This window comes from Typopeltis vanoorti, chromosome 23, assembly GCF_054136105.1.
Source record: "Typopeltis vanoorti isolate ZY-2024b chromosome 23, IOZ_Tvanoo_1.0, whole genome shotgun sequence".
Taxonomy (NCBI): Eukaryota; Metazoa; Arthropoda; class Arachnida; order Uropygi; family Thelyphonidae; genus Typopeltis; species Typopeltis vanoorti.
Window position 1 is genome coordinate 5,558,265 of NC_143571.1, and position 12,698 is coordinate 5,570,962.

Sequence of the window (12,698 nt, forward strand, 5' to 3'; positions counted from 1 at the left end):
TTAATTTCACAGAACATGCAAACTGATCCGAGAGCACGAGCGAATGACCGACATTAAAACTGTGACTTTTGAAGATTTGTTCATATGCATTTCTACAATCCTGCTATTATCTAAGACCCAGTGTTGGGGCGGGTAGTAGAATACCCCAACCGCACTCCTGTATCGAAAGAGGCGATAAACGGAGATCCAGTCCCCAGGCGTACAGCCGGATCCCCCATCGGGGGTTGGGCGAAGGGCTGATCACCCCTCCTAGTAAAAAATTATTTGATTACAGAAACTGCAAATCTGGATGAAGAAATGCTCCTGGCGACAGATGTGACCTGCGAGACCCCAGAAGACGGTTATCTAACCTGATCTGATGTGGATCACGTATATATGACACACCAAGGGGAAATCCTTTCGAAACCCTTGGTCTCGAAAGAGTCACTTATGAAGCGACAAAAAATTTTAAAGATTGGATCATGGAATGTCAGAACACTGCACCAGGTAGGAAAAACTAGGCAGGTAATGAATGAAATGGACAATTACAAGTGGGACATTTTAGGTATCAGCGAACTCAGATGGACTGGTTTTGGTAGACTTAGAACTAAAGACAAGACAATATTGTACTCCGGATCAGAGGAGAACCATTAAAAAGGAGTTGCGCTAATATTGAACCTCAAAAGTAACCAAACGCTTGATGGAATCAAGCCTTTGGTTATTTTTGAGAGAATCATAAAAGCCAGGTTTTATTCTAAATTTATCAAACTTTCTGTTGTGCCGATTAACGAACGTACTAATGATGCAGATGAAGAAATAAAAGAATGCTTTCATGAACGACTTCAAAAGGTAATAAATTCTATTCCAGAACACAATATGATAATAAGCACTGGCGATCTTAATGCAAAAGTGGGTAAAAGGTCATGTGTAGAGGAAAACTCCTTAGGTTTTGAGGCTTGTAGAGACCCAAATGAAAATGGTATGATGTTTGTATCCTTTTGCGAAATGAACAAATTTGTCATGGGAGAAAGTAAATTTAAGACAAAAAAAAATACATAAACTGACCTGGACTTCGCCAGGCGGCAGTACAAGAAACCAAATTGATCGTGCTGCTATAAATAGTAAATTTGTATGATCCATGCTTGACGTGAGAGTCAAACGTGATGCAAACGTTGGTTCCGACCACTTCTTGTTAGTGACGAAATTGAAATTAAAATTTCCAAGTGTATTAAGAAAGAAAAGAAGTTCAACAACTGCATTTGTTATAATGAAAAATTAAAAATGAAAGAAAAAAGAGAAAAGTTTGCTTTGGAGATAAAGAACAGATTCAATATATTAGAAATAGAGGAAAATCAAGATGTAACAGCAGAAAACGACAAAGTAGGAAAATAATGGGACTTCAGGATCATTTACGATGAAATTGCAGAAGATGTAATTGGTAAACGAAGAAAAAAGTAAAACGAAGAATAGTTCACTGCAGAAACTTAAGATCATCGAAGAGAGAAAATCAATTAAATTATTAATGAATAATACAAATTCAGAACGTTTATATAAGCATATAGCAATCGTTATAATGAACTAAATAAAAGCGTAAAGCGAGCTGCAGAAGCCGACAAGAGAAAATATATTGATGAATTAGCAAAAGAAGCTAAACATGCTGCAGAAAATGGACAAATTAGACAACTTTATCAGATTATAAAACGAATCAATGCAACAAAAAACCAACTCTTTCCTCCATTAGAGACAAACAAGGAAAGTTATTTACGATTCACTCCAAAATTGAAGCAAGATGGACGGAATATTTTGATGAAACTTTGAATGAAAAGGTAGATACGTGGTCTCAACAGAAGCAAAATATTACAACTACTGTAATACCCACTTTGAACATTTCCGAAGACGAGATTTCGTTGAACGAAGTCAAAGATGCCACGAGGGCACTAAAATCTGACAAAGCATGCGAAAATGATAATATCGATGTCGAAATGGTAAAAGTTAATCTTGATACAACTATTACCAAATTACAAAAGTTATATAACGAAATATGGAAGACAGAAAAAATTCCTCAATAACGGAAAAAAGCAGTAATTATAAATATCCCCCCCCCCCCCAAAAAAAAGAGATCTGACCAAGTGCGAAAATTGGAGAGGAATAAGTCTGCTTTCGATTCCCGCAAAAGTTTTTACTGACATTTTAATTAATAGATTAAAAAAGGAAATCGAAAACTTATTAAGAGAAGAACAGACAGGTTTTTCCGGCCTGGTTGTGGAACCATCCAACAAATAATCACTCTTAGAAATATAATCGAGGAATGTATAGAATTTCAAGCCCCATTTTACCTAAACTTCATCGATTTTCGTAAAGCGTCCGACTCAGTAAATAGGGAGAAACTTGGTAAATATTAGAAGAATACGGGATATCTTATAAATTTCTCAACATCATCAAGAATATGTATAATGGCAGCAAGTCTTGCATGGAAGTAGATAGAAAATTTACAGACTTTATCATAGAAACTGGAGTTAGGCAGGGTTTTGTGCTATCTGGTCTATTTTAATTGATTGGATTATGAAAAACTTAATTAACGTTGGGACTTTACATCCACCATGGAAGACCTTGATTTTGCTGATGACATATAGTGCTCCTGTCTTCCAAGTTCCTGACTTACGGCTAAAAACTGATGACTTTGCTCGTTGTACAACAACTTTGGGCCTTCATATAAACAGGTAGAAAACCAAGGTCATGCAAATAAATGAAAAATCAAATAAAGAAATTAAGTTAAAAAATTAAACAATTGACGATGTTGATACTTTTACATACCAATAAGAAATAAACAAGGAGGCACCAACGAAGACGTTTTACAAAGAATTGCTAAAGCACAAAACTTTTTGAAGTCATTCAATTAATTATGGAAAACATCAAATATTACAGTCAAAGTAAAAATTAATATCTATAAATCTATTGTACGAGCAGTACTGTTGTATGGCTCTGAAACATGGAACTTACCAAGCCACAAAGTAATAAATTGGATATTTTCCCAAACAAATGTTTAAGAAGAATTTTTAAACTTTTCTGTCCAAATACACTCACTAACTTTTAAAGAAAACTTTCTGCAAGTTTTCTTTAATGAAGATATTCGCCTAAGAAGATGGAAATGGACCAGAGACGTGTTCTTTGCATGGGATAAACAGAATTCCCCAAGCAGCATTGAGTTGGGCTCCAGAAGGGAGATCCCATAGAGGTCTCCCAAAATTAACTTGGAGAAGAACGATGCCAGATGAGCGAGCTGGGTAGACGCAAGAGCAGCTGCGAGGGACAGGGGCAGATGGAAAACCAGAGTTGCAGCCTAATGTGCAGTAGGCACGGAAAGCATTGATGATGATGATGATGCTATCATCTAAGAATATCAAATACGATAGAAAGCTAGATCGAATTTATTATCTGTAAAGTAATTCTATAATTGCTTCTAATTCTCGAAATCTGTTGATTTTTTTAATAAAATATATGCCAAAATTTCCTATTCTTCGTTTGGCTACATTCTAACAAGAAGGATACGCGGTTTCAAATCGGAAAGCCCCACGTTTAATCTCTAGGGTGCCAACGATGGCAGTTTTAAATTATAGAAGCAGTTATTCTTCCTTCAAATAACATACGTTGGTATTCGCATAAATGTGAACGATATCTAGAAAACATCTATTTTGTCAGTGTTCATTTTTATTTATTTTATGCATTTAAACTGCATGACGTTTAGACTTAAAATTCAATCATTATAACTGACGTAAAGGATTAATGTAGCCGATCATTTATTGATTTTCTTCTTTTCTAGGCAGTGTGGTTCACCGCTACGATGCCTTACGTGGTGCTTTTCATTCTTCTATGTCGTGGAGTAACCTTAGAGGGTTCTCTTGAAGGCATAAAGTTTTACCTCTCACCTAAATGGGAGAAACTTCTAGAAAGTGGAGTAAGCCGATTTCCTATCACTGTGGTTTTTGTTATTTACTGCAAGAAAGATTATGTTCAAATATTTCTTCATCCATAATCAATTCTGTAATATAAATTCTAATCAAGACTCCTTTTAGAGTAATCTAAACTAGAGAAGCTAAAGTATAATCGATGGTAACACACACACACACACACACACACACACACACACACACACACACACACACACACACACACACACACACACACACACACACACACACACACACACACACACACACACACACACACACACACACACACACACACACACACACACATTCTCTCTCTCTCAATAACAACAAAATGATACTCGAATAACGTAATATAAATAGCGCGAGTTGGAAGAGGTCCAAAGACTAATCGGCTCTTGCTAATGTACTCCAGTTCTGTGATAATTCCCATCGAGAATTGCGTTCGAGACAAAGGTCCATTACATCCAGTTACAGATTTAATTTGAGAGGTGATGAGAAAATGTGAATCACTTTGTGCGTAAACCAGTCATCCAGTTAGATTCATCTCGATTGCATTTTGAAAAGATTTTATTCCAAACAAGGTGTTTCTCCCATTAACACAATTCAAATCAGCACATGCTTTCAGGATAACATAGTTTAAAAATTTAGAATACATTTTAAAGTATTTGAAGTTTTTTTGGTTTATCTTGTGACCCTAATTTTTAGTTATGATGAATTTATTGCCATATCTGCAAGTGACAATAAAATATCCGCTTTTAAAAAAAGAGACATGCAAAGACAGAGATTCGTTATTCGCTCATCTAATTAAAGTATGGTTTTCATTTAGGTGTGGATTGATGCTGCCACACAAATATTTTTTTCTCTCGGACCTGGATTCGGTACGCTGCTGGCCCTTTCTAGTTACAACAAGTTTCATAATAATTGCTACAGGTATTCGTTTTTTTCTTCTTCTTAACTCCTCTCTTTGTTTTGGGAACTATAAATTTACAATAACTTAAATGCACTTAAATGTTTATCTAAGAATGGAATATTCTACGTCATGTGCTCTTGCTCAAATAAAATATACGATAATTCCATTGAAATGTGCCAATGTTTTATTTCCTGCATTTGTATATCGTTGCAGAGATGCCATTTTCACTAGTACGGTGAATTGCCTGACAAGTTTCCTTGCGGGGTTCGTGATCTTTTCAGTTCTTGGTTATATGGCTCATATGCTGAAGAAGGACGTCAGTAAAGTTGCTACGGATGGTAAGCGTACCTTCTACTTTGCTGATAAGGAAGATCTGAAATATAGTGAAAGAATCATAATGAAAATTGCCTGAATAAAAATGCTTTTGTTTTGTTTTTTAAGATAAAGGCGACATTACAGTTACTGAGACAAAAATTTTCCATTTCAATCATTTCATTCGTATCTTTTTTTTTTCCTACGCTGCAAGAGCTGTATCGTTTAACTTACGTTGCCTTATGACTTATGAAGATTAGCTATCCTCTTCGCAAAAGAGGAAATTTAAATTTAAATAAATGAATAAACGAATGCTTTAACGCCCTTTCGTTTCCAAAAGGAAGAATCCAGCACATTTTTATTCTAAATTTTTGAAAGAGACTTCTCGATCTTTGCCTTTTACAAATGCCTCAGTCGAATGCACATATCGTTCTTCTGGCGATCTAGTATTATGAGTTACACGCCGTCCATCCGTGTGTGTGTGTGTGTGTGTGAGAGAGAGAGAGAGAGAGAAACCTTTTGGCTAAAATTTACAGTCCGAAAATTTAAATAACCTTCATGAGTAATTTAGAATCCAAATAAAATGTTTAAAAAAATGTCGTCAAGCTCGAAATCAAGCCATACTGCATTAGCTGCAGACAACTTCTAGCCGTATAGACCCGCGTTTCTCGTGCATGGCATTCGGATATCCATATTTTTAAATTAAAAAAAAAAACAGTTAATTTTTAAAATAAAGTTCGCATTTTATGCATATTTAAATATATTTACATGAAATATAATCAGGACAGCCATTAGCTGCCCTGGTAGTCTAAGTGGATATCGTTTTCGCTCTCATGCTGCGAGTTCGAATAATACACGGCATGGATGTTTCTTGCCTGGAGATGAATTTTCATTGCCGATCATTAGACCCCCACCATGCTTTTAGGAGGCCTGAAGAGCACTAAAAAAAATTAAGAAAAGTTTTATGTGTGGTGTCTCGAGCACAGTGCCAGATTTTGTGATCCTTCTTATGCTAATAACGGGATATGCATCATGGGCGTCCACAGAGGGAGTCAAACGGGACACTTCCCCCCCCCCCGGGATCTACTTGTGAAAAAAAAACAAATCAAAAAATTAAATAATTAAATAAAAAAGTATTGATGTAATTATTTGTCTCCAAGCTTTGCTCCCCCTGGAAAATTTTCTGCGGACGCCAATAATAATAATAATAATTATTATTATTATTATTATTATTATTACGATAAAGAGCCAAGAGGCTATTTTTCCAGCTGTGTAAATTAAGTTAAGGGGATAATAAATCCCTCATTATTTTAAAGCCGGAAGCGAAACTCGGAGATCGAAATCTAAGAGTTTCATGCCGAAGAACTATCGACGATCCGGCTTTAAAATAATGAGGGATTTTTTATCCCCTTAACTTAATAATAATTATTATTATTTTGTTGCTGTCTTTTTTTTTTTATGTTGAGCTCATACACAGGAGGTTGGTTGGTCAACCTATAGTGCATTAGTACCGTGTATGAGTAGTGGGTTGCGAAAGGAGGAATTTGTTACATTTGATTTGAATGACTTTAAATTGTATTCCTTGGGAAATACCTCAGGGGTAAGACTGTTCCACAGTGCAGCAGTTGCAGGGATGAAGGAAGAGGAAAAGAAACTTGTCTTGTTTGTTTCTAGGTGAACTGTGAAGGGATGTTGTGCAGCATCTGTATGTGTTCCAATGAGTTTAGTACTGAGCGGAGGAATTATTGATGATGCTTCCGATGAGCATTTCCCATGGAAATATTTGTAGAATGTACGTACTGCAGAGACCATACGTCTGTGTGAAAGTGGGGGAGAGAGTTGGTAAGGGATGGATCATGGTAAGTCTAATTGCTCTCCTCTGTATCGAGTCGAGCATTTTGAGAGAGCTATTAGGGGCCCCACCCCATATGTGGGAGCAGTATTCAATAGCTGGGCGGATTTGTGATTTGTATAATGTAGTAGCCGTTCAGGGGTGAAGTAACGTCTTGAGCGAAAGAGAAATCCTAGTTTTTTTGAGGCTGAGGATGCAATGGTTGTGATATGTTTATGCCAGGAGAGGTTTGATGTGAGGGTGATTCTAAGAAGCGAGATCTCAAACTGTCTGGAAATGTGGGAATCGTCAAAAAGGATACTGGGCAAAAAATGGTTCTTTTTTATGGGAAATAGTACAGCACTGGGTTTTATTGGCGTTGAAATTGATGAGTTTATCCGAACCCCATTGTAGGATGGCTTGGAGATCGGAGTTGAGGGGGGGGTTAATGTTCTGTAGGTTGAGGTGAGTTGTGAAGGATAAGGCTTATCAAATGCAAGCGAAGAGTGTAGTGTGCTGTCGTCTGCAAAACTGTGTATTGGGTTGGAGGTCAATTGCAGTAGGTCGTTGATATATAGCAGGAAGAGGGTTGGTGAGAGGACAAAACCTTGTGGGGCCCCAGCATTGTTAAGGTCATTTTGTAAAATGCGCGTGTACTTATTTTGTTTGTTTTGTCTACCTCTAAGCTAATTATTCCTTCGCTTTAGCCTGATGGATTTTATTGAAATAATTCGATTCTGTCTAGATGGAATTTAAAATTTACTGAAATATGACTTTTTTTTTTACTTCAATTATGAAGTCATTTCGATGTTGGTTTCAAATGGACCATTTTAGTAGCAAACGTAGGTGAAACAAAATTTATATGTCTAGAGCAGAGATCGGGAACCTTTTTGAACCAAAGAGCCATTCTACCAAAAAAATTAATTAAAACAAAATTTTGGGAGCCGCGACTTCAATTCGATTTTTCCTGGTGACTCCAAGTTGCAGTTAATTCAAACTTAGGTATTGAATTTGTTTGTTTTTAATTCAGTACTTCTAGATATCAAATACCACTTTTATGTTTGCATAGAAATTTTTTATATGTTCAATAAATAAAACAACATTAAGTTTGATTAAGTTTTTAATCACAAAACATGTTTAAGTAAGTATAATATTGCAAAAAAAGTCAGAATTTGTATTGCAAAAAGAATTAGTCCGAACAAAAATACAATATTATGTATTTTAATAGATATTTGATTGTTTTAATTTAAAATTCACTAATGAGACTTTTGATTTCGCATCTTCTCTGCCAATTTACTTAAATCTGGATTGTATGTCGTGCACTTTAATAGTAATTCGGCTTTCAAACTGTCATCAGTAAATTTGTTCCTCTACTTATTTTTAATGTAATTCATTGAGGAGAAAAATTGTACGCAATTGTACGGAAAAGAGTCAAAACCCCAAAAGCAAGTCGCCTGGCATTTGAATAATTAGTTGGGAAAGAATTCCAACATTTAAATATAATTTCTGTGGTGTTTCTTCCATAGTTTCATCATTTTCTTCAATTTGTGCTACCATTTCTGAATTTCCAGAAGCTCCATTTAGTTCTACAATTGATATTCCGGGAAAACCTTCAATATCTATTAATTTTAAATTGCAGTTTAACGGTCGTAATATAAATTTCATCATCTCCTGATGTTTTTTAAAATCCTGAAATTTGCTTGTAAATGAATTTAAAATTACAGTAATCATTTCAGCGAATATTTTGCAATCAGCTTTTTCTTGATTTAAATTCAATCTATAATTTTTTAGATTTTCAAAATACAGTCATACCCCGACTTACGCTACCCCAACTTACGCGAATCCCGAGTTACGCGGTTTCATATATGTACGTATTCCCTTACCGCTTCACGCCTCACCACTAGTCGTATCTTTCAGGTGCCGGCCGCATTCGCCAGTGTCGCACATGCACTGACGTGTTTCGCGCGGTCTCCATTCATACACGATTTTTATAGTCTACAAACCTTGCGATTGTTTAATGTTATGTTCTTGATAAACATTTTATCACATAAAAAATAATAATGTCGTCCAAAAGAAGCAAGTCCGATTCTTCTTCAGCTAGCAAGAAAAGAAAAACATTGACTTTGGAAACAAAACTCAACATTATTAAGGATTTTGAAGGCGGATTGAAAATTTGTGAGCTAGCTTGAAAGGAGTTTGATCTACAGGCATCCACAGTAAGAACAATCATAAAAGAAAGGTTTACAGATTTTGGAGGACACAGATTCTAACGAGGAACGAATTGTAGCCACAAGGCAAGGAATAAAAAAATCATTGGCTTGCTATGAAGAAATTTTGCGTGACAAGAAAAAGACATTATGCCGTCAGACGAACCTATTAGATTTTATGAAACCATCGACATTGAAATAACTTTTTTTATGTACGAAAAACTACAATTATGCTTATATTTCTTAAAAAATATAGGTGTTTTTCTAAACCTTTGGTCCCAATTAACTAATATTTTGTATATTTGTATATATAAATTATACCCGAGTTACGCGAATTCGACTTACGCGCTTTTTGTTGGTCCCACCTACCGCGTAATTTCGGGGTTTTACTGTATATAAATTTTTCTTCAGTAACATCTTCGAAAAACACTCTTAGTTTCTGTCCAAAGGTAAGGACTTCCTCTAGTAATTGTAAGGCTGTGTTTCCCTTCCCTTGCAACTTCAAATTTAGCTTATTAAAATGTTCTGTCATATCAAGCAAAAAACAAACATTTTGAATCCATTCGGGATTACTGAGAAGTTCCACATGATTTACGTTATAATTTTAGTGGTTAAGAAAACTTCTTTTAAGCACTGAAAAAACGTTTTAATGATTTTCCTCTTGATGACATTTACATCTGTACTATCGTACAGATGTAAATGTCACTAAATCTTTATGTGGACTACCTAGTTTCTCTAAAAATGTGTCAAAAAGTCTGCGATTCAACGCCTGAAATCGGATGAAATTGATCACTGGCACAACAACATCCATCGCTGTTTTTGGTTGTGGTAATAATCCCAAAGAATTTGCAGCTAAAGCTTCTTGATGCAAAATGCAATGAAATGAATTAACTCCACGTGGAACATGAGTGGAGAATAATTTAACAAACCCCTTATTTTTCGCACGCATAGAAGGCGCGCCATCGGTGGCAATGCATTTTTATTCTGTAAACTGGTTAGAAGGTTTTCTGAAATATCTTGACCTGCAGTGTGTCTTTTAAGTGTTAGCAGATCAAGAAGTTCTTCTCGAATACCGGAAGATGTGATATATTTAACCCTCGCGCAGCATTGTGCCATATCGGAAATATCATTTGATTCATCAACCGCAATAGAAATAAAATCGGCAGAATTAATATTCATAATTTGCATATTTCAAACTTCTGCAGAAGTTGTTACAAATCGTTCCTTGACAGTTCTAGCCGAAAGAGGTCAATCTTTAATTTTTTTACGTATCTCGTCCTTATCTTTCGTATCCTTAAATAGAATTTCAGAGACATTATACAATTCATTTTTTAGAAATTCACCATCGGTAAAATGTTTTCCCGCTTTTGCTATTTCAAGAGATAACAAAAAAACTTGCTTCAGTAGTATTCGACGAAGATTTCGTCCAAGTTGACAAATTTCTTTCCTGAAGAAATTTGTAATTCTTCAATATATTTTTTTTCTATTATCACCCTCAGGATATTTTTACTGAAGTCTAAATGTTTTCCTTGATTTGTTAATTTTGAAGTGGCAAATTAAACATTGCGGATTTCCATTTATTTACTTCTTTTACGCGTTATTCCCGCCTCCCATGCAGGGTCCGCGTGTTACTTTAGATGCGACTTCTTTGTTAGTACTACTCCCAACCGACCCGTCACCTGGTCTGCCGGTGGGGGGATATGTTTTTGACTGTAGAGGCGGGCTGGTTTGCCTGTTTGCGGGATGAAAAACGCCAGATAAACTGGCGGAAAAAACCCTACTGACCGCGCCCAAGACCGGCTAACTTGGCTCTGCCTGAGGAAGATCCTCAAATTCCTAACGTCTACAACGGGAATCGAACCTGGAACACTCCTTCCCCAGGCATATGGTTGCGAAGCGCAAAGCCACTAGGCTAACCGCGCGGTTATTTATTTACTTCTATAAATGCAAATTTTTCTCTCCACATTTTAGAATCCTCTGTTTTCTTCGATTATTTTTCTTTTTCTTGACCTCATATTAGGAGGTTATTATCACAAATTTACTTGCAAGTAAAAACACAAATTCGACATAATAACATAATAAAAATTAATTTGTGCATAACATTAACTGACACTAAATTAAACACCAGTTTAGTACCACAGTAAATAAGTTAACTAACAGAATATCTTAAAACCGTGGTGTTTGGCAGGACAGCTGATCAATTAATTCAAATTTTCGTCGTGGCGTTAGTTACCTTAGGCAGGGTTAGCATTTAGCAGTATTTCAAATGTAACTTAGTTGTCAGTTGTTCATGTCATAAAATTTCATGCGTAACACACGTCACATGCAGAGTATCTAGCGCCACAAACAGGCCGTATCAAAAAACAATATTTAGTTGTTTGTATTAATTATGCATCTTTTAATTCAATATAAAAGAGCTACACTTTGTTCAGCCAAGAGCCGCATGCGGCTCCGGAGCCTCCGGTTCCCGATCCCTGGTCTAGAGTATATATCGTGCCGAAAAGCGCTCCAGGTTTAACTACTGTAATACAGAATGGCATTTATCACTTCATACAAAAATGCGATTACGAAACACGTCATTTTTCGGGATGATCATTTCATTACATGTTATATCCAACTGTTATCTAAAAAAGTTGTCTACAAGTCAGCGTGCTTGAAACAAGTTTATTAGCAATTGCAGAATAATATTTACATCCAAGAACGTTGTATATTCGAACCCGGACTATAACAATCACTGTTATTTTTGAGTTTTCTCGAGATAAATAAAAGTCAAAAGTATTAAGTAAAAATATTCTTTTGCTGTATACTACCAGGTAACTGCGATCTTTTTTTTTTGTTTAATAATGATTATAATAATAATAATAATAATCTTACAACGATCATTTGGTAGCTGCACAGAGGAAGTATCATTTGCTCGAACATTCCATCTTGCCAATTAACCGAATTCATTAGAGAATAAGTTAAAAATTAGGTTAAGTATTTGTGTGTGTTTTTTTTTTTTTAGCATTGGGTGATAAACTCTTATGCACACGACACGCTTGTCAATGTCATTGTAACATGTTTGACAACTTTTCCCAATGGACCAAAAAAAAAAATTTTTTTTTTCTTTCCTTTACAAAGCATTCTGTAATTCCGAGGTCAGCTGTTCGTTAAAGCGATCAAATACCGTTTTGACACGGTTGACACCCTGTCTTAATAGATAATAACAAAAATAAAATAATCTGTTATTATAAGAGACGTTAAATCTATTGGCAAGGTTAGTTGGTTGCTGGAACAGATTATGTTCAGTCCGTCTTAAGATTCTGCTATATTTTTCTTATTTCAGTATTTTAAATGTTTCTTGTAGATGTACAAATAGCTTCTTCAAACAAATAACTTATTGCAAAGATGATTTTCTATTTCAAAGATAAACAACTGAAAAGTAAATTTCTCCTTCATTCAGTCCCTCCCCATTTTCTGAAGAACTCACTCTTATCACTGATATAACAGAAAGAATAAAATAATTTTTC

At 35.5% G+C, this 12,698-nt stretch overlaps 1 protein-coding gene across 1 annotated transcript in view; it reads left to right on the top strand.

The window, feature by feature from the left end:
* The window catches only part of LOC150093592 (sodium-dependent serotonin transporter-like), a 105,606-nt gene that overhangs the window by 67,931 nt on the left and 24,977 nt on the right, over nt 1-12,698 (top strand). Inside the window, exons 5-7 of the mRNA XM_090413227.1 lie at nt 3,800-3,934; nt 4,756-4,859; nt 5,053-5,177. Coding sequence (XP_090269353.1) covers nt 3,800-3,934; nt 4,756-4,859; nt 5,053-5,177 — 364 coding nt within the window. The remainder of the gene's footprint in view (nt 1-3,799; nt 3,935-4,755; nt 4,860-5,052; nt 5,178-12,698) is intronic.